This window comes from Megascapheus bottae, chromosome 2 (genome assembly GCF_031878675.1).
Source record: "Megascapheus bottae isolate mThoBot1 chromosome 2, mThoBot2.hap1, whole genome shotgun sequence".
Lineage (NCBI taxonomy): Eukaryota > Metazoa > Chordata > Mammalia > Rodentia > Geomyidae > Megascapheus > Megascapheus bottae.
In genome coordinates, this window is record NC_143510.1 from 48,477,785 (window position 1) to 48,503,671 (window position 25,887).

The 25,887-nt window shown below is 43.9% G+C and overlaps 1 protein-coding gene across 1 annotated transcript in view; it reads left to right on the top strand.

The window, feature by feature from the left end:
• Positions 1 to 15,414, top strand: part of Slc4a8 (solute carrier family 4 member 8) — a 63,304-nt gene extending 47,890 nt beyond the window's left edge. The window contains exons 18-25 of the mRNA XM_090325944.1: positions 1,305 to 1,466; positions 2,307 to 2,558; positions 5,781 to 5,849; positions 7,478 to 7,651; positions 10,108 to 10,245; positions 11,699 to 11,790; positions 12,276 to 12,371; positions 13,566 to 15,414. Coding sequence (XP_090182070.1) covers positions 1,305 to 1,466; positions 2,307 to 2,558; positions 5,781 to 5,849; positions 7,478 to 7,651; positions 10,108 to 10,245; positions 11,699 to 11,790; positions 12,276 to 12,371; positions 13,566 to 13,578 — 996 coding nt within the window. The 3' untranslated portion in view covers positions 13,579 to 15,414. The remainder of the gene's footprint in view (positions 1 to 1,304; positions 1,467 to 2,306; positions 2,559 to 5,780; positions 5,850 to 7,477; positions 7,652 to 10,107; positions 10,246 to 11,698; positions 11,791 to 12,275; positions 12,372 to 13,565) is intronic.
• Positions 15,415 to 25,887: the final 10,473 nt, after the last annotated feature.

Here is a 25,887-nt window from a genome sequence, read left to right on the forward strand (position 1 = left end):
TTGGTGTTCCCCTCTCCCCCCACCCTTTTTTTCCATCTTTGCCTAGCACATGACTGCGCTCCCAAGACCCAGTCTGAAGACTGGTGCAGTTGTTCCACTGTATCCACAGGGGATTAGTTCCAAGGACCCATAGGGGATGTAAGTGTTCAAGTCGCTTAGATGAAATGGGGTATTATTTTCATGTAATTTATGTACACATCCTATACACTTTACATCATCTCTAGATTCTTTTTGTGTGTGTGTATGCCAGTCCTGGGGCTTAAACTCAGGGCTTGAGCACTGTCAGTGGGCTTTCTCAAGGTTAGAGCTCTGCCTTTTGAACCACAGCACCACTTCTGGCCTTTTTAACACCTCTGTTTTACTGCTAATGGAAGAATGCCCTTGGACTAATCCAGTCTAAGTCAAAGAAATGCATGTGCCTGCCTCTGTCTTCATCTGTGCTGTCTACATCCATCCAGCTTCTGGAGAGGAGCTATGGAGAGGACAGTCTAAGTTATTTGTATTTACTTGTCTTTAAAGGCATTATTTTTTGGCAACATATTTAGTTGCTAATTATATTCTTGGGCTGATGATGGGATAAAGTTGCTTTCTCTGAGCACAGGGACTTGGGGAATACATAGAGGGAAGATAGTTAATGAGTATTCCAGAAGACTTTCATGATTGAGATTAATTATTTCAAAAGGGATTAAGAAAAACAGGTCATAGATTTCAAATAAATTGCTGTATTTCATGGCTATTTTAAAAAAGGATTCTTATTTAAGTAATAAAAAGAAATGTAAAATTATGTTCTCGTTTAATCTGCTTTCTTTTAGAGACTATAGTTAATAATTTTTTTTGCCAGTCCTGGGCTTGAGCTCAGGGCCTGAGCATTGTCCTTGGGATTTCTCAAGGCTAGAGCTCTACCCCTTGAGCCTCAGCACCACTTCCGGCTTTTTTCTATGTATGTGATACTGAGGAATCGAACCTGGGTCTTCAGGCATGCTAGGCAAGTACTCTACCGCTAGGCCAAACTCCTGGCCTAATAATGGTTTTTAAAGTTCATTTGTTTATGATGCCAGCCTTTTGGCTTGAACTCAGGGCCTGGGCACTTGTCCCTGAGCTTCTTTGCTCCAAGCTAACACTCTAATACAAGTCATAATTCCACTCCTAGCTCTTTGGTATTTGATTGGAGATATGAGTCTTATAGGCTTTCCTGTGTGGGCTGGCTTTGAACCATACTCATTGGATTTCAGCCTCCTGGGTAGCGAGGATTACAGGCATGAGCCACTGGTACCCAGCAAAATTTCAATTTTTTTTCCCTTTAGCCAACAAGGGATGATCGAGGATGGATTATTAATCCTATTGGCCCCAATCCCTGGTGGACTGTGATAGCTGCAATTATTCCAGCCCTCCTCTGCACTATCTTGATATTCATGGACCAACAAATCACAGCTGTCATCATTAACAGGAAGGAACACAAGCTGAAGGTAACAAGAGGTTTTCACCTGCACTACTGTGGCAGCCTGTGTTTCATTTTTATTTTAGGGTAAGTGTATGTATACCAGGAACTGTAGAGCCCAGATAAAAAGTTACAGAAGGGGCTTATAAGGGGTTTTCATTCTCCTCCCACTAGTAACAAAGATTGAGTTGGAGATAAACCTGGAGTGGAATAAGATAGTATGAGGTGAAAGATGATTAGATTTTGTTACTCTTCTCTCTGAGCTGTGGGGAAGTAGGTAGGCAAAGTTCCTGGTGGTTCCTATAGTAACCCACGTGTGGAATGAGTACTTGTACAACTAATCTCCTTGAGGTTCACATCAGGCTGTGGGCCACTGTTTTCTAGACGCAGGTATTACCCCATCGGACACAGGGTTTCCTTGAGTCCAAGGGCTACTGTGTGCTAGGGTGAGTTGTAGAGCACGTGTTAGTGAGTTGCCTAACATCTCTGTCCTTTTCTCATCCACATCATGTGTGATGAGGATCTGGTGGGGGGGTAGAAGTCATGAAAAGCATTGACCTCCAACACATGTCTCCTAGAATGGTTAAGGTGCGGTTTGGTCTGTAGCCCCTCTTCCAGAGAATGATGGATCTCTGAATGTGTGAGACTTGGAGAAATCTGGGGCCAGCAGGCTAAGAATGGATATTGGCATACACAGGATAGGCTAAGATTTCCTTTCTCTTCTCTGATCTTTTCCAACCTGGAGGCACTGCCAGACTTTACCATATGCCTTTTTTGTCTTTAGCCCTCTCACTCCTCAGCTCACAGTTCCATATGCCCCTCTGTTGCTGGCTCTTTGATGGTGACTGATTCTTCTGTTTCCTCACAGAAAGGCTGTGGCTACCACCTGGACCTGCTGATGGTGGGCGTTATGCTAGGTGTCTGCTCCATTATGGGCCTGCCCTGGTTTGTGGCTGCGACTGTCCTGTCCATCACACATGTGAACAGCCTCAAGCTGGAATCAGAGTGCGCTGCCCCGGGGGAGCAGCCCAAGTTCCTGGGCATCCGAGAGCAGAGAGTGACAGGCCTTATGATCTTTGTGCTGATGGGCTGCTCTGTCTTTATGACAGCTGTTTTAACGGTAATCATTCACTTCTCATGCAGACACTGAGTGCCTTTATGTCAGGAAGCCAGCTGAGTGCTGGGAATACAGAATCCCCAAACAGATACACAAATTCCTATCCTGAAGAACTTATTCTAATGGGGCAAGATAGATAATAAGTAGCCAAGACAGTTAAGAAAGCAAACATAATAATTATAGAATGTAATAAGTTATATAATGGGAATATACAGTCATCCCTGGTATTATAGAGAACCAAGAGATTTGGTTTTAGTTAGTTTGGTTTCAATCAGAAGGCCTCTCTGAGAAGGTGGTATTTAAAATAAGATGGAGACAACCATATTGTGGATGGTGGCAACTGGCAGGGAGGGAGGGGAGAAGAGGCAAGGCAGGCCCTGTAAAGAAAGAGTGGTATGGGTTCTAGAAAATTCCAGGGCCCTTTGGCTCAAGAGTAAAGAGTCCTGTCTATAGCTCAGTGAGGTCAGTTGGAGGTGTGGGTGGATCAGGAAGGGCCTTTTCCACATTGTTAGAAGGTACCTTTGAGTTTAGACATGTGATGTTTTGTGGTTTTGGTTTTGCTGGTCCTGGGACTTGAACTCTGGACCTGAGTGCTGTCCCTCAGCTGCTTTTTGCTCAAGGCTAGTGCTCTACTACCTGAGCCACAGCTCCACTCCCAGCTTTTTTGAGTAGTTTATTGTGGATAAGAGTCTGACAGGGACTTTTCTGCCCAGGCTGGCTTCAAACCACAATCCTCAGATCTCAGCCTCCTGTGTAGCAAGGCTTACAGACGTGAGCCACTAGCACCTGGCTGGCTTCTACCTAGCATACACCTCCATTTAAGCCTGTTTTAAGCTTCCTGTTATAGCTAGGATGATAGGTATGTGCCTCCCCACCCAGCTCTCAGATGAGAATCTCAGGTTGTAAAAATGTCTGCTTGAGCTTTCCTCAAATGTCAGTCCTCTCGTTTTCAGCCTCTTAAGAAGCTAGCTAGGATTGTAGATGTGAGCCACTGGCTCCCAGTGCGATGACACATAGCAAGATAGAGACTGCATTTTGATTTTGTGAGGGGCAGGCTATGATCAGCACTTGAGTAGGAAGTCTGGAGTCAGCTGTGTGAAACAACTGAAGGGAGGGTTCTGGACTCATAGATTGGGGAGCCAATGACATTGAAAGCCAGGGGAAAAGTATAGCTACAAAAGAGAGAAAGAGTCAGAGTTTACAAGTTGGGTTGAGGAGGAGACAGCAACAGAACCTCAGAAGGAGCTGCCAGGGCAGTAGAAGGGAAATAAGCAAAGGGTCCTGTCAGGGAAGCCAAGCAAGGGCAATGCTTCAAGAAGGCAGGGCTTCTTAGATGTCTAGGAAAATGAAGACTGTGCCAAGGCCACAGCATGTAGTTTTAATGTAAGTCAACAAGAAAATATGGTAGATGGGCCCAGGAGTTTTGCCTAGTGGTAGAGTGCTTGCCTAGTACAAAGACCTGGATTCGATTCCTTAGTACCACATACATAGAAAAAGTCAGAAGTGGTGCTGTGGCTCAAGTGGTAGAGCTCTAGCCCTGAGAAAGCCCAAGGACAGTGTTCAGGCCCTGAGTTCAGGCCCCAGGACTGGAAAAAAAAAGAATAAAGAACAAAAGAAAATATGGTAGAGCAGCAGCCATGAGCAAGAATGCTGAGAATTTGAGGCCCTGAGTTCAAACCTCAGTACTGGCACATAAACACAAAATATTGCTGTGCACATTGAACTGGAGGCATGGCTGAAGTGGTAGAGTATTAGCTGCAAGTGATAAAGCCAAGCAAGAGCACAAGGTCCAGAGTTCAAGCCTCAGTACTGGCACAAACAAACAGAACCACATAAAAGGAGATTCATGGATTGCCTTAGTCTCTGCTGTCTTTCCATAATCTAGAAGCAGAAGCAAAAGCAGAAGCTGATAATGATAAAGATCATTTTGATCTGAAATGATGTAATTATTTGTAAGTTAAATCATAAGCCTCACATCTCACCCATGTTTGGCTCTTTTTCCTCCTTGGGGATCACACGCACACACACACACACACACACACACACACACACACACACACACACACTTTTACAGATGCCTTTTAAAGTGTTCTCCAATCACAAGATCTGCATATGGGAAAATGGGGTGAAAGAGAAAGCTCTATGGCATATTGCCAGGTTCTAACCATTCTGGAACATTGTCTTCCTTCTTTCTCTCTTTTTGTGTATGAATCTTTAAATACCCCAGCCTGCTCTGCAGATGCCCTCTAAGGGTGACAATTGAGAGGATGATAAAGAATGAAAAGCTATTTTCTTGTTCCTTTCCCCTCAACCTTTCCATCTACTTCTCATGCCCCTTACTCTCTGCCCTCCAGCTCCAGCCTCCCTTCCACTTCTGCTTCCTAGTACCAAAGCTTGCTGTTCCTCAAAGAATATAACACAAGAACCTGGTGGTTGACATCGTTCAATAGCTCTACAAAAAGATTATCACTGCATCAGTATGTCCAGTCTCTAGACATGAAACAATGTAACCTCCATTGTGGATTTTTCTCATTCAGAGAGGAATCATGTTTGGGAATGTCCTGTAATCCTGGAATAAAAGTAGATTGAATTTAGTCTTTAGCTATAAGATTTTGCCTGTCTTAATTGTGTAGATCTCATTTCCCTGGTTCAGACTTGCTCAGATTTACCCAAGTTGATAGATATAACATGATGGGAAAGTCATAGTTGAGTGCTGTGTGGCTCTTCAGGTGCAAAGTAATAAGATTTCCCTTTTCATCATTCCCTCTTTCCCTTCTTGTCATTCCCTTGCTGCTGCCCTCAAGTCCCTGGTCAGGAAAAAAGAACCTTTTTTTATTCCATCTTAAAATACATCTAACCCCAAAGGAAATGAACTTGATTACTAAAGATTTAAAAGACCAAAAGCAATGTGTGCATGTGCACGTGTGTGGGGTGTATAGCCCATCTTCACATCCCTAGGAAGGAAAAAGAACCAAATAACAGTGAGATGTTTTAAAGCCTGTTATTTCATTTACAAGTAATAATTGTGTTTCAGAACAGAATGGTCTTCATCTTTGTCAGCTTCTGTTTTTACTTCTAAATTATGAAAAGACAACAGAAAACAAATGTCGTGTAAATTAAGCTATCTTGTGACTTTGTTCATTCTTAAAGATTATGAAGTTTAGGTAGTTTTGAATATGCTGTGATACCAAATATAACTTAGTCTTTCTGCCCGTTCGTTGACAGTTTATTCCGATGCCAGTACTCTATGGAGTTTTCCTCTACATGGGAGTTTCTTCACTACAGGGAATTCAGGTAAGTGAAGTTGTCTGTTGTCAATAGGGAGGTCCAGATTTACCAAGAAAAACAATACTTTTTTTTTCTGTTACTGGGTCTTGAATTTAAGAGTCTCCTGCTCATTCAGCTACTGTCTTGGGGCTGAAGCTCTACTACTTGACTCATGTCTGCAGCCTAGGTTTTTGCTGGTAAATTGGAGATGGCATCTCATGGACTTTTCTACCTGAGCTGGCTTCAAATTAAAGTCTTGTGTATCTCAGTTTCCTGAGTAGCTAGGATTACAGCTGTGAGCCACCTGCCCTGAGCATCAATTCTGGAGAGCTGGGTTATTTTAGAAATTTCTTGGGCACTGGGGCAAAATACCATCATGTCAGCAAGAGTATGCTTCAGGTCATTTATTGATTATTCAACAATTATTTGGCATGTGGTTCTAAACACTAGGTGCTTTTGCTAAATGCTGGGAAACCTGGTTCTGAAAAATCAGTTGAGTATCAAACTGTCTTTCACATATGGACAACTCAAGATTTAATGCTAAAGTATGAGAGAAGGGAGTTTAACTTTAGGGTACCTTGGTAAAAAACAAACAAGAAAACGAACAAAAAAACCCCTGAGGGATAGAGGGAGTTGCCCCAGGTAAATTGATATCTGTTGTTCTCTGCTTTTCACACATTGGTTCATTCCTTCAAGACTGTCAAATCAAGAAAAAACAGGAGCCTTCATCAATCATTTGAATATGTTGGATGTTATAACTTAGCTTCTATTGTACATGATTTTTCTTTAGATAGAATATTGAATGGCTGTTCTTATAACCCGAGTTCTAATATAACTTTGACAAGTTATTCAGTCTTTAGGTCTCTGTTTTCCTTTTATAATACAAAGATGTTATCCACCATGAGTTTGGCCTAGTGGTAGAGTGTTTGCCTAGCATATACAAAGACTGGGATTCAATTCCTCTGTATCACATACCTAGAAAAATCCAGAAATGGTACCATGGCTCAAGTGGTAGCTCTAGCCTTCAGAAAGCCCAAGGACAGTGCTCAGGCCCTGAATTCAGGCCAAGACTGTCCAAAAAAAAAAGATGATTGTTAATTTTAATATCCAGAATGTTTTGAGGTTTCATTTGATCTTTTCACTTTAAATTATTAATGACTAGCTCTAAATCCCTCAAAGAAAGGTAAGAGAGTGCTTTGATAATAAGAAAAAACATGCTATTGGCTTATCCTCTTGGTTACTTTTTTTCTTTTGGACAGTCCTGGAGTTTGAACTTGGGGTCTGAGCACTGTCCTTGGGCTTTCTCAAGGCTAGAGCTCTATCTCCTGAGCCACAGCACCACTTCTGGCTTTTTCTATGTATGTGGTACCAAGGAATTGAACCCTGGTCTTTATGCATGCTAGGTAAGCACTCTACCACTAGGTCACGCTACTGGACCTCTTGTTCACTTTTTTAAAAGAAAGCTCTCAGGAGCCACAGTGTGGAAGAGGAGGAAGTTTAAACTTAGAATTAGCCAAGATGGCTCCACATCTTGACTGTCATTAATCCTGACCAGATGGCCTTTCAGTTTCCGTTTTCTGTCCAGTGCAAATGATATTTTTCAGAGCTGGTAAAAAGGCTCCTGAAAATAAATACCCTTCCCTCCCCACTTTCAGTTCTTTGATCGCCTGAAGCTTTTTGGGATGCCAGCAAAGCACCAGCCAGACTTCATCTACCTGCGGCACGTGCCACTGCGCAAAGTCCACCTCTTCACACTCATCCAGCTCACTTGCCTTGTCCTGCTCTGGGCCATCAAGGCATCACCAGCTGCTATTGTTTTCCCGATGATGGTGAGGTTTGTTTTAATATAAATTACTGTGGGGTGTGTGTGTGTGTTGTGCATGTGTGTTAGGCCTTGGGCTTAAACTTGGGGTCTAGGTACTGCCCCTGGGCTTTTTCCTTCAAAGATAGCATTGTACCACTAGCTCCATAGCTCTGCTTCTGGCTCTTTGGTGATTAATTGGAGCTAAAAGTCTCACAGACTTTCCTACCCAGGCTGGCTTTGAACCACAATCCTCAGATCTCAGCTCCCGAATAACTTTTTCTGTATATGTGGTACTGAGGAATCGAACCTGGGTCTTCGTGCATACTAGGCAGGCACTCTACCATAGGCCACACTCCCGCGCACTGTTGTTATTTTTAAAGTGATAGTAAAATACGTATAAGGTCCCCCACCATTTTTTTTTTGGTGGGTCATGGGGCTTGAACTCCAGGCCTAGGTATTATCCCTGAGCTCTTCAGCTCAAGGTTATGGCCCTATCCCTTGAGCCACAGTCCCACTTCCCTCCCTCACCATTTTTAAGTGTATGGTTCATTGGCACTGGCATGACGACCCATCGCCATCATCCATTTCCAGAGAATACTCATCTTGTGAAACTGAAACTCTGTGCCCATTAAACCATCGCTCTTCACTCTCCCCAACAGCTCCCTGGAAGCTATGATTCTAATTATGTCTCTGTGAATTTTATTATTCTAGGTACGCCTGGTAAGTGGAGTCCTAATATTTGTTATTATTTTCCTATATTTTCACTTAGCCCAATATTATCAGGTTTCATCTATGATATAGCATGCTAGCATTTCTATCCTTTACAAGGGTGAATAGTAGGTGAACAGACCTTGTAGGTATAGACCATATTTTGGTTTTTCCCTCAACTATGAACGGGTTCTTATATTGCTTCCACCTTTGGGTTATTGTGAATAATGCTGCTATGACCATGGGGATACAAATACTTGTTGTATCCTTTCTTTCAGTCCCTTGAAAACTGAATACCCAGGAACAGAATTGCTAATTCTTTAGATCCATTCATAAAATAGTTTTCTCAATTTTATTAAAGTAAATTCAGGGTCTTACATTTTAGGTGTTATATTCAGGGGTTAAAGGGTTTGATTTTTTTTTTGTCTTGTCATTGGGCTTGAAGTCAGACCCTAGATACTATACCTGACATTTTTTCTCAAGGCTAGTATTCCACCACTTTGAGCCACAGCTCCACTTCTGATTTTCCAGTGATTAATTGGAGAGACGAGTCTTATGGACTTTCTTGACTGGGCTTTGAGCCTCAGTCCTTAGATCTTAGCCTCCCGAGTAGCTAAGATTACAGGTATGAGCTACCAGTGCCTGGTTTGACTTTTTTTTTTATTAGCAAATTCTTAGGAACTCTGGGAAAGGATCCTATTAATTTTTGGATTTACTCAGAAAGTAGTTATTAAATTAAAAATGTGAATGAATGTTATTTTTTTTTTGCCAGTCCTAAGGTTTGAACTCAGGGCCTGACCCTGAGCCTCTTAACACTCAAGGTGAGTGCTGTACTACTTGAGCATAGCATCACTTCCAGCTTTTTCTGAGTAGTTTATTGGAGATAAGAGTCTCATGGACTCTTGCTCTGTTCGCTGGCTGGCTGGCTGGCTTTAAAGTGCAGTTTTCAAATCTCAGCCTCTTGAGTAGCTAGGATTACAGGTGTGAGCTACTGGTGCCCAGCTGTGAGTGAATTTTAGTAAGTTTGATTTACCTCATCCTTGTCCAACCACTAGCTGTAGCTAGCTGATGAATACCATTTGACCCAGGCAGGTGGTTATAAGTTATTATTAATTCTCTTTGGCTAATATTGCCCTCATAGGAAGAACATAGAGTAGTGGCTAAGGTAACTGGACCCTTTCTCTACTGGAGACATCAGATGTTAGATTTTAGCTGTCTCTTCCTCTCACTGGGACTCAATTCTCTCACCTATGAAGTGAGTATCAGAATAGGCCAGAGAGTAGAGAGAGAAACTGGTAGAGATGCATGATACCCATGGAAAGTAAGGACTTGGGAAATGTATGGGCAGAGGATCAGTGAGAATAAAGATGGTTTTCCAAAATCCTATCATCCATGTAAAACAGGCTCTGGCCAGGTGTGGCTGGCCTGCCCTGGCCTAACTCTTGCATCCCTGTGCTGCACTCTCACCTTTCCTGCTGACTCCAAAGCTTAGGAAAAGGCGTCTGTCAAATCCATCTGCAGATTACTGGCTTTTCTTTTCAACGAGGAAATTAGTTTTGTTGGACTGTTATCATAATGGTGAAAATACACTATATTCAACACCTCAGTATCTGCCCTAAAGAGAGCACTCAATTTATACATGGAATGTTTATAATGGAAATTTATTACAATTTTGCTTTTGCTTGAAATGTCTCAGTCTGCTATAAAAAATAAGCAATTGCTTTTAATTCAAGGCAGAATTTGCCTCCTTTAACTCACTTTATTTTTCTTCAGGTCCTGGCCTTGGTCTTTGTTAGAAAAGTCATGGATCTCTGCTTCTCTAAGCGAGAGCTGAGTTGGTTAGATGATCTCATGCCTGAAAGCAAAAAGAAGAAGTTGGATGATGCCAAAAAGAAGGCCAAGGAGGAAGAGGTCTGGGTCTTTGTATCAACTGTTCACTTGGGGGTCTCATGTTATGGAAGATAGGGATATCCCATGAGAATTCAGTATGTCTGACATCCTACGGGCTTATGAGGAGCTGGGAAGCTCACCCCAAGGCGCTCTCTGAGAATTGATAAAAGAATCTTGCTCAAATCTGTCCTTCTTGTTTGGATTTGATAACCAAATCCCTTTGATTTTTACTTGCCAGATTCACACTTAGGTTTATTATTATTTTACTTTAAATCTGTGTACATATGTTTCTTTCCTTTAAATTAGTGGCATAGTGGCATTGTCTTTAAGAAATCACTTTTTTTTTTTTGGTCATTCGTAGGCACTGTCCTTGGGCTTTCTCAAGGCTAGCACTCTACCACTTAAGCCACAACACCACTTCTGGCTTTTTCTGAGTATGTGGTATAAAGGAATCAAATCCAGGGCTTTGTGCATGCTAGGCAAGCACTCTATCACAAGGCCACATTCCTAGGCAAGAAAATAGTTCCTTTGTCCTGTACTGTGTTGATCGTGGGACTTGAACTTGGCCTGGGCCCTGTCCCTGAGCTCTCAGCTCAAAGCTAGTGCTCTATCACTTTGCCATGTTGAGCCACAGTGCTACCTCAGGTACAGTGCTACCTCAGGTTTTCTGGTGATTAATCAGAGAGAAGAGTCTTACAGACTTTGGTGCTTGGACTGTCTTTGAATGGCAATCCTTACATCGATCCTCAGATCTCAGCCTCCTCAGTAGCTAGGATTACAGGTGTGAGCCACCAAGAAAATACTTTTTTTTTTTTTTTTTTTGCAAGTCCTGGGCTTGAGCTCAGGGCCTGAGCACTGTCCTTGGACTTTCTCAAGGCTAGAGCTCTACCACTTGAGCCTCAGCACCATTTCCAGCTTTTTTCTATGTATGTGGTACCAAGGAATTGAACCCAGGTCTTCGTGCATGCTATAGGCAAGCACTCTACCACTAGGCCAAGCTCCTGGCCCAAGAAAATACTTTTTTTTATGGAACATTTTAAACAGAAAACTGGTAAGCAAAGTCAGTATTCCTACTTCTCCAATTGCCTTATTATTGTTTTTAACAATTTGTTTGAGATTGTAATTGGTTGGTATCTTTTTAAAAATCACCTTAAGCTGTTCCTTTTCCATGTTTTCCCTTTTTGTTGGGAAAGCTGGCTGACAGGGTCCCAGGTGGACCTTGATAAATTTCTTGTTTGGTGTTAGTCAATGTGTTTTGTCTCCTGTATTTCTAATAGATGTGTAATTCAATTTATAGGCTGGCATTTAGATTCTTTTCCAAAAGTACTTTTTCATTTATATTCATATTTAGTTGTCTGTCTCTTTGTGAGAAGTCAAATCTCTGAGGTATCCTAGTTATAATCTTATAATAAATGTGAGAGAAAAGTTCAATTGCGGTTTTAATGATCTAAGACATTCTTTCCTTTTCTTCTAGGAGGCTGAGAAAATGTTAGAAATAGGGGGTAACAAGTTCCCCCTAGAAAGCAGGAAATTACTAAGTAGTCCCGGAAAGAACAGCAGTTTCAGGTAAAGCTCTCAAACACCGAGGAGTTTGGATTTTCTTTAAGTATTCTGGTGGGGCATTGTCACACGAGCATGCAGCTTTTCAGTTTGCCCAGTGGAAATTCCCTTCCATTTTATTGTGTACTGAATACTCCCTGTGTGTTGTGAGTCACAGAGGAGAGGCAGAGGAGCCAGGGTCCTGCATGCTGTCCTCCGGCCCAGGACTTGCAAGAAGGTTTGCTTATGGTTTCTCCATCATCTTTACCCACAATCCTCCTTATCTTCCTGAGTGCCAGAATCTCAAACATGCAACACCATTCCTAGTCATCTTGCCTCCTTCTGCTCTGACTTAGCAATAGGAGTGACCAGCCTCCCGTCTGATCATACAGTACAGGAGAGATGTTAGCTGGGCTTCCTTAGACCAGTCTTCCCCTTTCCAGTGGGCTGTGGTCATCACAGAGTGAGATATGCACTTGTATGACATTCACTGTCTTAAGCATTGATTTCAGATGTGACCCTTCTGAGATTAATATATCTGATGAGATGCCTAAAACCACAGTCTGGAAAGCTCTCAGTATGAATTCTGGAAATACAAAGGAAAAAAGGTAAAAATGTAACTTCTAATTTATATTTATGTTTAGCTTTTGAACACGGCAATGATGGGAAAGGCAAAATGTATTTTGCCTAACAAATAGTACTTCCAGGGCTGCTGCCACAAGAACAGCTATAAAGCCTAATAATACAATGATTTTTAAAAGATGAAGTGATAGGCTGTTTTAAGTTGCCTATTTGCTTAGGTCCAGATTCAGGCGAGAATTATTTTGGAATGTAAATAAGCTTTATCTGTTTAGTTTGTTTAATTTTCTTTCTAGTTCTCATTTCAAAATGTAAAGGTCATCTCTGTTTACCTCAATCACACAAATTGGAAAATTGCTTCAAGTCTTATCAATCCTGTCAACATAAATCATATTAATATTATCGATGCAGATTTTTTTCCTGCTTAAATTAAGTTCTCTAATGAGAATTGTGCCAAGGAATGATTTTGGAATATAGAAATGTAACTGTTTCTTTATTCTGCAAAGTAAACTCTGTATCATTTGCTAATAGCACAGATCATGTTAACAAAGAAAATGGAAGGACTCAATACCACTTTGCCTGCATTGAGATATAGGCTTTGTGCCTAACTTACTAGAATTTAGTTCAAACACTATTGAAGTTACCACCTAAGTAGTCAGAAAGCAAAATTGGAGAGCTAATCAGAGACTTTTCTAGTTTTTAAAAAAGGCAGCTAGGAATCGGAAATTTGGTCCTCTTTTAGTTCTGTGTAAACTTGACATAGTACTGCTTTTGGCTTTTTTTTTTAACTGCTGGATGTCCAACCCAGGATCTTGTACATATGAGTCAAGTGCTCTACTGCTGAGTTATATCCCCAGCACTCAGTTTACTCAGCAATAAAGTGGGGATAATAATGAGGTTGTTTATAAGGAGAAAACAAGGGCTTTGAGGAGTCATGGCCACCAGTGGGTGGTAGTGATGGGTTATGCTTTATCAAATGAGCTAAAATAAATCTGGGCTGAATGTGAGTGAAATATAGATTCTTGTTTCCTTCAGAGGAAAATCCAGGCAGCTGTCAAAATCTATAACGCACACAGTTATTTTTAGTTGAGAACTAGTCTACTTGTAAATGAACTTAAAATATAGCCAGATTCAAATTGTGGTGACATCTTCAAAGTATTGTGTTAAAAGCAGGCATGAATCATGTGTTCCCTTTTTGTCTCATTGTAACACTTTTACTTCAGTCTCTTCAACTAAGAGTCATTGCTGAGGTGGAATATTTGGGCCATGAGATGCTTCAGGGAAGTTCTGGTTACAGAGAAAATGGTGAGTCTCTCAGAGAAGAAGGAAGACCATGTCTGGGCTCCATCCTTAGTCATCTCAAAGCCGGGTTGAAACATTCAGTTACTCTCGATGTGCATTGCGGGCCTCCAGCTGTCCCCACACCAGCAGCCAGCCACCAGATGTGAATGTGAGAGGAGAAGACCACTCTTGTTGGGGGCTTCTCCTCTTCCTTCTTTCTCTTCAGAACTGCCACCATTAAAGACCCAGCTTCCCATTTGCAGACATTTTCTCTGAAACTCTCTGCTGGCCAGCTGAGCCACATGGATTCACTATGCCATTGAAGATTCCTTCACGAGGTCCTTCTTCCTCACGGGTGAAGGGGGAGCAGCAGGAAAACAGAGAGGAGGGGGAGGCGCCCAGGCCTGTTGGGATCTGCAGGCTCCAGGCAGTGTGGGCCTCAGTTTATTCCCCTGCCTGAATGGAAGGTGCTGGGGAGACCCAGGGGCTGTCAGGATGACCACCTGCCAGGGTCAGCCATCTGGACAATTGGCAGAGCCCACCTCAGCAGCCAGGAAGATGCCTCTGACCTAGGGAGGGGAGTCCCATATCATTCCTGACAGCAATCCATCCGACTCAGTGAGACCCTTGGCAGGCACAGTGCCAGGAGATATTGGAGTGTTATCACTTTTTAAAGAAGAGGCTCAGGGGAAAATGAGTAATGATAAGTGGGGATGAATATCTTCTCTTGGGTCTTATTGAGGACAGAGTAAGAGAATGTGCCTAAATTGCTACAGAAGAAAATAGTTTAGATATCAAGGATTTCCTGACCTGAACGTTTGTCATTGTGTCTGTTTTTTAGATTTCTAGGAAAGGTTTGACAACAATTCTTTGTGTGTAGAAAGGATATGGTTTTTCATTGACTATCTTGGGAGACTCTGATGTCTTGCTGCTGTCTCTTGAGGATCCATTCTGATTCCATCCTGGAGACACTGAAGTGCTTACGCATTGTCTCTTTAGCTGCCTTATTAGTGACCATTCCAACTCAACGGACCAAAGCCACTTTCAGCCAGGTGGTGTCTTCACAATCATGGATTTCTTTTGGCTGATCAAAGTTTTAGCTTTCAAATGTAAAAAACAAAGCCACACTGGAAAATTACCTGAACTGTAATTGTTAAAATCAGTTTGAGCATTTCATTGAAAATGACATTTATGGTTTTTCTCTTTTTCTTTCATGTTGCAATGAATGTCAAGGGTTTGAGCGCCAGTTCCTGTAGCCCTTCCCTTCCTTTGTGTACACAGTGTTGACCAGAAAGGCCACTGACTCTCAGAGAGTCCAGCCATATAGCACTATTCCATCCTGGGAAATCTTGAGTCAATGGGAAGACCAGCTAGAAGGCTTTGCTTTTATAGATGAACAGCAGGCTACTTCACATTATTGAGTTTTGCGTTCTTATACTCTTAAAGCATAATAATGTATTCTAGTCTTTCTCTGAAGACCTTTGATGTGGAAGGATTCCTTCTTTCCCCCATATTTCCTTATGTCTTCAGGCAACAGTTATTTTAATGCAGAGATGATTTGCAAGGTATTTTACAACTGGCACAGGGGAAAAATCACCCACTCTTAGCAGTGGCAGTGCAAGGGCGGGAGGAACTGCTCTATATAGCATTATGCATTGTTGTCCTAGTATTTATTGGCTCCAGTCAATAAAACATTAATAATTGAAAGGCTTTCAGATATCGGAATGATATCCGGTGAATTGTAGATATTGGTCTGGTTTGTCTGGTTGTTATTCATATGGCTTTTTTTTAAAAAAAAAAAAAAGGTCTTCATGGCTTTCTTTCATATGGTATAGACAGAATCAGGTTTCTTTGAAATATATGAGCATTAAAACCTTTGTGTGCTAAAGCTTTCCATTTCATCATCTTAGGGCAAATTTAAGAATTATACCTCTTTACAGACCTAATTTGGAGAAAAAAAAGTTCTGTTTGTTTTTTTTTCTTAAATTATCCTGTCAAGGGTAAAAGTTTTTCTAGTGACTTTTTGCCATCTTTGTGGCAACATTCTTGAGCTTTTTGATTGTGTTTTTGGTTCCAGAGAACATGTTCCTTGTTGCTCCATCTTGCTCCTCCCATGCTTTCCAGTCACCCTGTATGTAGGGAGGTTGGGGAGTAGCTCACTTGTAGAGGCTGTCGTGGAAAAGAGCCCAACCGGAAGGAAACAAAACATGTCTCTCCACTTGCATTGGTGACGTGCTTCATGTGTGTGCAGTGCAGTTGGAGGCTGTGGAGACCCCACGCCCCTGCCCAGCCAGACTCACCCAGCTCATTGCACCTGATGACCGTTGGCCATTTTGGAAAACTGGGCCTATTTCTTTGAGGTCATTAGAATATTTTCTGAACAACAGACAGCCTCCTTTCTACTTCATCTAATGGTGGCTACATCTAAACATTCCTTACTCCCCCTGCCTCTTCTTCCCCATGTCCCACCAACATTCCTGGCTGCTTCCTTGCTTTCTGTGACTGGTGGCCATGGTGGCAGAGTGAAGCTAGGAAGTGAAAAACAGGGAGTGGAGGCAAAATATTAACAGTATATCTGCATGTGTCCAGACAAACTGGTGAGACTATAGCCACAAGCTTTTATCACTGGTAAGCTTCTTGTATTTAACTGTGGAACATAGACAGTATCCTTCTCTCGTCTAGAGGATTCCATCACAGACATTTACCAGACAGATTCAGGCAGATAAATCAGTGGAAAAGGTACGGAAGCCCAACACAGAAGAGCTGGTTTAGGAGGGCAATTGATGGACGGTTTTCATGCGCAGTTTAATTTGAGCCAGAGAAGTGGTTCTGCCCCTTTCCTAACGAGGGGAGATATTAGACACAGTTTGAATGTTGGCAAGCCAGTGCCCTGACGGGCTAATCATATCAACCTCTGGAGGGAGGCTAGGGATTTTTTTTTTAATGATGGTAAGGAGGACTTTGATTCTAAAGGAAAACAGCTGAAGTTGCTCATTGAGCAGATTGCTTCCTGGTCAGGCCTTTCAGAGAAAAGTTGACCTAGAGAAAAAAGTGAAGACCAGAGGAGAGGTACTGTGAAATTGTCAAGTATGTGTGGCTGTATAACATGCTTTGTAGCTAGAAATGATTTCTAACTCCTGAAGAGTTGCCAGGATATCTGGGCCTTGTTTTACACAGAGCCTCTGTTCCCATCTCGCTACTCATAGAAGTTTGCCTTTGGGGTAGAGGGAAAAAGAACTGTATTTTCTAAAGGACTATGTGAATGTTTTGTTTTGTTTTGTCTCCTTGTCTCCGCTATGACTAGATGTTAAATTACTCATAAACATTTGATAGAAAAGCTCAGGGTATGGCAGGTGGGACCTTCAGAAGGTCTCTGGTTTACAAGTGGATTCTGGTGATAAAAAGACATCTTACTTTATTCCTACTTTATTTTATATCCAACATCTCTCCATACTTCCTTCTGGGTAGAGAAATCAGTAATTCTTTACCTTCATAGTTGGTTAATGTCATTGCCTCTGTGCTTTGTGCCACCTTTCCTGAAGCATAGGAGCTGTCCCCCGGATTTTTTTTAACAAGCATCAAAAATATTGTTGAGAATGTTCTGCCACTTTCTCGGGCGTCTCTGAAGATCTTTCGCAGGAGAGATAGCTTCTCCTCCTTCCAGAACATTCACACAGCTAGCTGTCTTTACCAGTTCATCAGTGCATCTTCTCATACATCTCAGGTTCTCAAGCCACATTCTGGCAGGGATCCAGGATCACTGCCCTGAATGTTCTCCACTTGACTCCTATGGGAGGCCTCTGAGTGGCCAAAGCAATGAGAATCTTCTATTTTGGAGCTTCTCAGGAAGGTGTCTTGATGCCTTTGTTCCTTATTTATGGTGAGGGAATAAGGATTCTCAAGCTCAGGCCGATCTATAGTTCAGTGTATAGAGAAAAGACATTCCAAAGCCAAGCAGGAGACACGTTCTACTCCACCTAGCCTGTGTGGCTTAGTGGGCACTGGTCTCTTACCATTAATTGTAGAGCTCAGGCAGTTGACTTCATAACTTTTTTTTTCATCAGAAAGGAGGGTAATTTTCATAAGCAATGTAGGTGTGAAATAAGTATGTCACTGCTTGAAGTGTGAAAGAGGCAAGAAGTGTTATGTGAACCTTTTCAACAGGAGAATTCAGGAAAGTGAGATGACTCAGCCACCAGCATGGTTCTTCCAGGACATTCTGTGCCCAAGTTGGAATGAAATGGTTTCTCATCCTTCTCAAGAGAAAAGGAATGCCATTTTTTCCCCTTAACCCCGAATTCACATTCAGCATTGGAGAATGCAGGAGCCTTTTCTTTCCAGCTAATGGCATGGATGTGTGTAGAGTGAGAGAAGCCCGTGCCCTGGGCTCTGTCCTCAGCCCAGAACGGGTCAGCACGCTGGGGCCGTGCACAGCAGGTTTGCCATTGACTTCCCATGTGCGATGAGGATGTTGGAAACAGACGCACCAAACAATGCGCAATCACTCCGTTTGTGAAAGAAGCCAAAAATTCTCCCCTCCTTCCTTCCTCCTATACCTTCTCTTCCAGGATGATAAGCCTCCCCTTTGTGTCTCTGTGTCTATCTGTCTGGTTGGTTGGTTGGTTGGTTAGAAATGAGAGCTGGAGAATACAGCAACCTTCCCACAAGAGGGGACACCTTGGGTGTTGGTACATTTCCCTTGGTTTTCTATGTTCTTCTTTCTAGTAGGTCTCATGTAGAGCTAGAGATATTTTTGTTCTAGAAATTCCAAAGTATATATATTTTAGTGCTAAGAAATGTACCTTCTGCACACTCCATGGTGTAAATAGAACTGGGAACGAAGGTGTCATTGTGATAACCCCGTAGCAGTTTGTGGTAGAAACAAGACCCCTTCTGATCTGTGTCTGTGACCCAGGGCAGGTCATTGTGACAGTGCATCTTAGACCCCTGCCTGGCCAGACTTGTATGTGCTCACCTCAGTGGGTGACAAATAAAATCTCTAGAACCCTGTGGGCCTGTACTGTTCTTTGAACCTGAGTCCAAGGCCTTAGCCGATGTGGAGTGCAGCCAGCACTTGTGACGATGAGCGAGGCAAAGCCAGTGCCACCTGCCAAATGATGGAGACCTACATAGCCACCACACTGGAAGGAAACCACAGGGCTCCCTCCCCAGGGGTCAGGCCATGCGGAGACATACCCAGGCAGCTAGAGTGCCTGCTAATAGCTCAGTGCTTTTACCTCCTCTGGATGCAGATTTTAAAATCTGATTGGGGGAAGAGAGATGCTCTGCTTTTCCTTCCACTCATGTTCCATTGATGGGAGGGAAGCAGTGGAGCAATAATAGAGCACCCAGTGGGTGGCAGGGTGAAAGAAGAGGTGCTGGGGAGTTAAACAGCAAGCCCTACTGACCAACAAGATGGGTGTCTCCTGCTGGGCATAGTGGTGCATGCCTGTACTCTCAGCTCCAGAGATAGAAATAGGAGGGTCATGAGTTTAAAGCCAGTCTTGGCAAAGTTAGTGAGACCCCAGTTCAAAACCAAAATACGGAATAGCTGGAATTAATGGTGCATGTGATAAAATACTTACATAGCATGCTTGAGGCCCTTCTGTATGCCAGAGAAAAGAGCAGAAGGGAAGGCCTCCCATGGGAGGTCAGAGCAGGGGTGCCCTTGTGCCCTTGCACCTTCTATGAGATGAGAACCAGTGCTTTGGACCAGACTCACTAGCTATGAGACATTCTGCTGTTTTAATACTTTTTCCCAACACCTAAATGATATGCACATATGATACCCTTGGCTTCACACTGCTATGCTTAAATTTCATACTGTACTTTTGGGTTTGGGGAAACCGCTCAAGAGCCCCAGAGCCAGTGCCGATGCCTTGGGGATAGTAAGAAGCAAAATATTTCAAAATAGGTAGCTCTTGGGATGGTTAAATCAGCAATAAAAGCATCACAGATCTGGCCAGCTTCCTCACAGTTCTCTTGGTTTTTGCCTCATAATTACAGAATGGCTCCAGAAGCACCAGGCATTGGATTAGCCGCCACAACTTCCAGATGTAGGAAAGGATAAGTTGATTTTCCAACTTCTTCCCTCACTACCTCCTCCTCCTCTTTCTTTTTCTCTTTTATCCCTCTCCTCCCCCTCCCTCCCTCTCTCCCTTTCTGTTACTTTTCCCACTTTTTCAAAGGAAAACAATCTTTCTCCAAAGTACACACATATATCACTATTCAGAAATGTATCACATGCCCATCTTAAGAGAAAGGGGAATGGATGGGATTATCATGTTTGGTTTGGACCAATTTTGTCCTCTGAGATGGGATCCATCTACCTTAACCAGGACTGTATAGGTAAAGGATAAGGGTTTGCAAGTGACTAAATATCCACGTAAGCCAGGGAAGCTAGGAATACCTGTGCTTGGGGGCTTTGGGAGTCTCAGCAGCAAGAGCTCAGGGGCCAAGGGACTTCTCTGAAGGTTGGTGCTTCGCCACCCTTTTACCTTAGACTACCTTAGTTGAGATTCATCCAAGAAGATTTCAGTGCCTCGTTCTCCTGCACATCAGACAGTCCCTAAGTGTGAGTCCAGGCGCTGCTGTTGCATCAGTGCTCTCTAGCAGTTTCTTCTGTGCAAGACAGAGTTACTATGAGCAGCTCAAATGCATAACCTGTGCACAGCTCACTCTCACCTGCTATGCAATACCACCATCCTGTCTCCACATTCCTGCCTAGGACTCCCACAGCCACAGCCACCTGCAGATTTGTCCCATTTCAACCTCATTGCTGAAATCTCCAGGGTCTGTACTTCTAAAATGATGCTGCACTGCAGGTCCCTGACTGCTCCTGGACCACAGGCCCCAAAATCTGAAGCCACTCCCTGGGCCAAGTGGGAACCAGTAGGAATCAACTGGTAAAGAATATGAGGGGTGTCCCTTCAACTGAGAACTGGGATGTGTCAGGCTCCCTCAGGAAACAAGGGACAGAGAGACATGGTGCTGATATGTCTTGGAATCTCTGTCATGATCAAAGGCTGTACAAACCTGGGCCCAAATGCCCCCATTTACCTTTGGTTGTCTTTAATTCTGGAGGGACAGACCACATGGCAAGTTATTCCTCAGCTCCTCACCTGAGCGCTCTGGGGTCTCGTGTGTCAGGATGCCAGCATTCACACATGTGGAGAAGTGCAGCAAATGCCCTGTGAGGAGGCTGGAGGTGCCCTAGATACCTGGAAGGAAATAAGGTACATGATGTAAATCAGGAGCAAGCCTGCCTTGAGTTCAAGTCCTCACTCTGCTTCTACAGCTGGATGACCTTAAGCAAGCGGCTCCAGCTGTGCCTCAGTTTCTTCCTCTGCAAGATGGAAATAATAATGCCACCCTCTTTCCAGGGCCAGCCTGGAAGACTCAGTGAATTCCCAAGCCTTCTAAACACAGGCTGTTCCTCTTGTGCCCCACACCCAGTCCCATCATGCCCTTCCTCACCTGCCCTGCCTTGGTTTAAAAGTGAATTCCTAGAGTCCTCTCTAGGGGGAAGGGACTAGGAGGACTGTAATCCCCATCTGAATGATTTACTCACAGGGAGAAAGACAACACAGCCAGGTGTCGGTGGCTAGCATCAGTAGTAATCCTAGCTACTTGGGAGGTTAAGTTCTGAGGACCCTGAACCAGGGCCAGCTCAGGCAGGAAAATCTATAAGATTCTTATAGCCAGTTAAGTACCCCAAAAGGACAGGAGTGGAGGTATGGCTCAGATGGTAGAGCATCAGCCTTGAGTAGAATGGAGCTAAGGGAGAGTATCCAGGCTCCAAGTTCAAGCCCCAGGATGGGGAAACAAGACAGTGAGCCTCCCGGCTTGGGCATGTTCTGCACATGCTCCCACCTAACCCTTTCGTGCAGTCTTGACATGCTTGCCTAGTTTTAAGCACATCACAATTGCAGCCTTGATCTTTGCTGTATACAGAGGGGAGGAGTGAGGGGGTGAAGAGGAGGATTCGGAGTCCCTGAAGGTTAACAGCCATTTCTCTACTATTCCTTTATCCCCAAGGCCCCTCCATCCTCTCAGAAATGGCACAACTACTTGTCATGACCCGATTTCTGTCACAGCTGAGAGGACCATGTTCCAGACTTTGCTACACAGGCACAGTAGCCGGGAGCTGTGATTCTAGTACTGATTTGTGATCATAACTGTCCAGTCATCACTGTCATCCTCAAAGGCCTGACCTGGTTGACTCATACCATACTGTGCCCAGGGCTGCAGAGAGCCCCAGAGAGCCATGGACGGGCTGTTCACCGTGTAGCTCCCAGGTATTCTCTTCCCCAGTCCTCACAACATATGCCATGAGAATTGTTCCTTTTCCAGATGAGAATAACTGATGCTTAAGTGTGGAAGTGGCTCATGTCTATTATTGAAGCTACTCAGGAGGCTGGGATAGGGAGGATCCCAGTTCAAGGCCAGCCAGGAAAAATGTATGTAAGATCTGAACTAAAACCCCTGGTGTGATGGTGTGCTCCTGTCATCCCAGCTACATGGGAAGCATAGAAAGGAGAGTCATGGGCCAAGACAGTCTGGGCATTAATGCAAGACCGATTGGGAAAATAATAAAAGCAAAAACAATACAAAAAAAACAAACCCGGGGCCGGGAGTTTGGCCTAGTGGTAGAGTGCTTGCCTAGCATGCACGAAGACCTGGGTTCGATTCCTCGGTACCACATACATAGAAAAAAGCTGGAAGTGGTGCTGAGGCTCAAGTGGTGGAGCTCTAACCTTGAGAAAGTCCAAGGACAGGGTTCATGCCCTGAGCTCAAGCCCAGGACTGGCAAAAAAAAAAAAAACAAAAACAAAAAAACCCCACAAAAAAGCCCCTACTTAAGAGATGTGGCTCAAATGGCAGAGTGCCTACTTGACAAATGAAAGGCCCTAAATTTAAACACCAGTAAAACAAACACACATACACACACACCACCACTACCACCACCACCACCACCACTACCATCATCATCATCATCATCATCATCATCATCATCATCATCATCATCACTATCATCATCCATTGCTGAAGTTCACACAGCTGCTGAATAGAAAAGGCCAAGGGGACATGGTTTGTTCAGATCTGCCCTCTCAGCTTTCACTCTTTGCTGACTACAGGAAGTTCCTAATGATGCATCTTAAAGGCCCTAAAACACAGACTTTTACACAGAAAAATGACAGGCCACAGTGAAAAACCAGGTGTGGAGAAATCTGACACTGGAGGAGGATATACCACTGCATTACTGGTGAATGGCAAGAAAAAGCAATGCATTCAAATGATGAAATGATGTACTCCCCAAAACATCTGCAGACTACCGCTGGTCCTACGACCTTTTAACACAAACCAACCCAAGCGGTCATGAGGGCTCACTGCTCAGACTTGAAAAGCTCAAGTGGTAATGGAAGGAAATTACTGTTGGAGGCTAACCTGTCACGTCTGTCTGTACTGAGGAAGTACAGTTTCTCTGTGCTGGACTCCATAGAGAGTATCATGGTCTCTTCAAAGGCTGTTGGAAAAATAAAGTCAAAGCATGCCCTTGGAGGGTTCTCTTAAGGAAAATGAGGAAGAGTCAGGGAGTCCTGGCAGCTGACTGAGGGTATTATCTGCCTCAAAACTGTGCAGGATGGGCCAGGAATTTGGCCTAATAGTAGAGTTCTTGCCTAGCATGGCCCAGGTTCGATTTCACGGTCCTACGTACATAGAAAAAGAACCAGAAGTGGTGCTGAGGCTCAAGTGGTAGAGCTCTAGCCTTGAGAAAGTCCAAGAACAGTGCTCAGGCCCTGAGCTCAAGCCCAGGACTGGCAAAAAAACAAAACACACACAAAAAAACTGTGCACGTTTGGGGACAATAAAGAGCTTTACACTTGCATTTTCGATTCACATAAAACAATAAGGCACATAGCCAGGTTCTGGTGGCTCATGCCTGTAATCCTAGCTACTAAGAGGCGGATCACAATTCAATGCCAACCTAGGCAGTAAAGTCTTAAATCCTATTAACCACCAAAAAATCAAAAATAAGTGGAGCTGTGGTTTCAGTGGTAGAGCACTAAGCCTTGAGCAAAACAAAGCTAAAGTTCAAGTATAGGACTGGCACAAGAAATAATCGTTTACTTTAAAATTAGTAACACATGATTGTGCACATTAGTGGAATATGGTGTGATGTCTTCATACCTGCATACTTGCAGCATGGATCATCTCCCTCTGCCCTTCTTCTAGGAAGCAGCTTTGAGCCCAATATGAGGGCCTCCTAGCCAACTCAATGGCATCATGCCATGAGACCAGCCATGCCCAGTGCTGGGGAACGCCAGGATGCTGTGGGTGTGGGAGGGAGGACTAGGGGTCCCTGACTGTGATGGGAATAGGAAGGGTGCTGCAGATAGACAGCTCCGCCTCAGAGCAAGCTGAGAGAGGAGGGTGGTGATGAGGGAGGTGGGTGGGGAGCAGATGTCTGAGCAAACGGCTGTGGGGAAGACAGAGCGGGATGAGGCTGTCTGCATCTGAAGCACAGTGGATGGGTGAGGGCTTCAGCACTTGGACTTGCCACGGCTGTGGGCTGGCTCTTCGGGTTACATGTGACTCAAGTTCCATGGTTCTAGGTAAAAACGATTACAGGAGAATACATTCCTGGATCTCCCAGCCACTACCTGCCATGGCAGAACCCTTCAAAAAGCCCCCTAAGGGTTGAATCAGGTCTGCCCAGGGGCTTGACAACCCCACTGACAGCCTCTGCATCTCAGGTTCTAGCTCCAGCTCTGTGTCGTGCCCACCGCTTAGCAACACCCTGCTGCCATCAACCCCCTCTGCCACCCACAACAGAAACCCAGTGCCAATTAACTCTGCACTGACCCAATACTGCTTCACGTGGATAGGGTTGGCTCATTTGGGCCCCATCCCAGCACAGCCGTGCCCTGTCCCCAAGTCAGCAACCTGTTCCTTACAGTATGGAGACATCTCTGCCAATGGATTCGCACAGCATAGGTACCTTGCTTTCTCCTGTGAGTCAAAGGGAGAGAATCCATTATTAGATAGCAATTGCCTGCATGGCCCAAGTCCCATGAGAACTCTATTGGAATTCCCTGCCATGCTGCCATGGTCCAGTCAGATGTGTCCAGTAGCAGGATTGTGGGTGGCAGCAGCTGGGGGTGGGAATCAGGTGGGGTTTGATTCTAGGAGTAGGAGTGGGTAGGACAGGCAATCAGCTTCTCCAGTGGGAAAAGCCACCACCTATTGAGTGCCCAGTATGTGCAAATGCAGAGCCATTTTTTTTTTCTTTTCTGGTGGTACTGGGTTTGATCTCAAGGCTTGTGCTCGCTCGGGTTGCTAGACTTGCTCTACCTTTAGGCCATCATTTTGATGATTGATTAGAAATGGAGTCTGGTGAACTTTTCAGCCTGGGCTGGCTTCAAACATCATTCTTCCAGGTCTCAGCCTCCTAAGTTGTTAGGATTACAGGTGTGAGTCACTGACACTTGGCAAGGGCCAAGTATTTTTTTTTCCCCCACTCAGTCATGGGACTTGAACTCTGGGCCTGGGCCTTGTCCCTGAACACTTAAGTTCAAGGCTACCACCCTACCCTTGAGCCACAGTGCCACTTCCAGTTTTCTGGTGATTAATTAGAGAGAAGAATCTCAAGGACTTTTTAGTGCATGGCTGGCTTTGGACCATGGTCCTCAGATCTCAGCCTCCTGAGTAGCTAGGATTATAGACAAGAGCCACAGAGCCCAGATGAACTTTTTTTTTCCACTCAAATCTAGTGCTCTACCAGTTGAACCACAGCTCCACTACTGGTTATTTTGCTGGTTTATTGGTGATAAGAATCTCACAGACTTCCTTCTGGGTCTGGCTTCGAACTGAAACTCCCAGATCTCAGCTTCCTGAGTAGCTAGGATTACAGCATGAGTCACCAGTGTGCATCTGGGTCACCTACTTTTGATGCACTATTCTTTTAACTTGCCACAACTTTCTGTTATAGGCATAGAGACTTTTTTAACTAGTCTGATAATGTATGGCCAATCAAGGCCAGAGCTTGGATTCAAACCTAGGTCTTTCTGACTCCAAAGTGCATGCTTGCTCAAGTTCACATCACTGTTCTGGCCGCACTAAGTCAGCAGATCAAGTTTTCTAAGTCAAAAAGCCCACCTAGACTGCTAAGTACTTTGGTTTGGAGGTGTGAAGTCAACAAATAATAAAGGAGCAGCTTTGCTGTGTCACCCACTGTCCCCATACTTAGGGGGCCATGTGTGA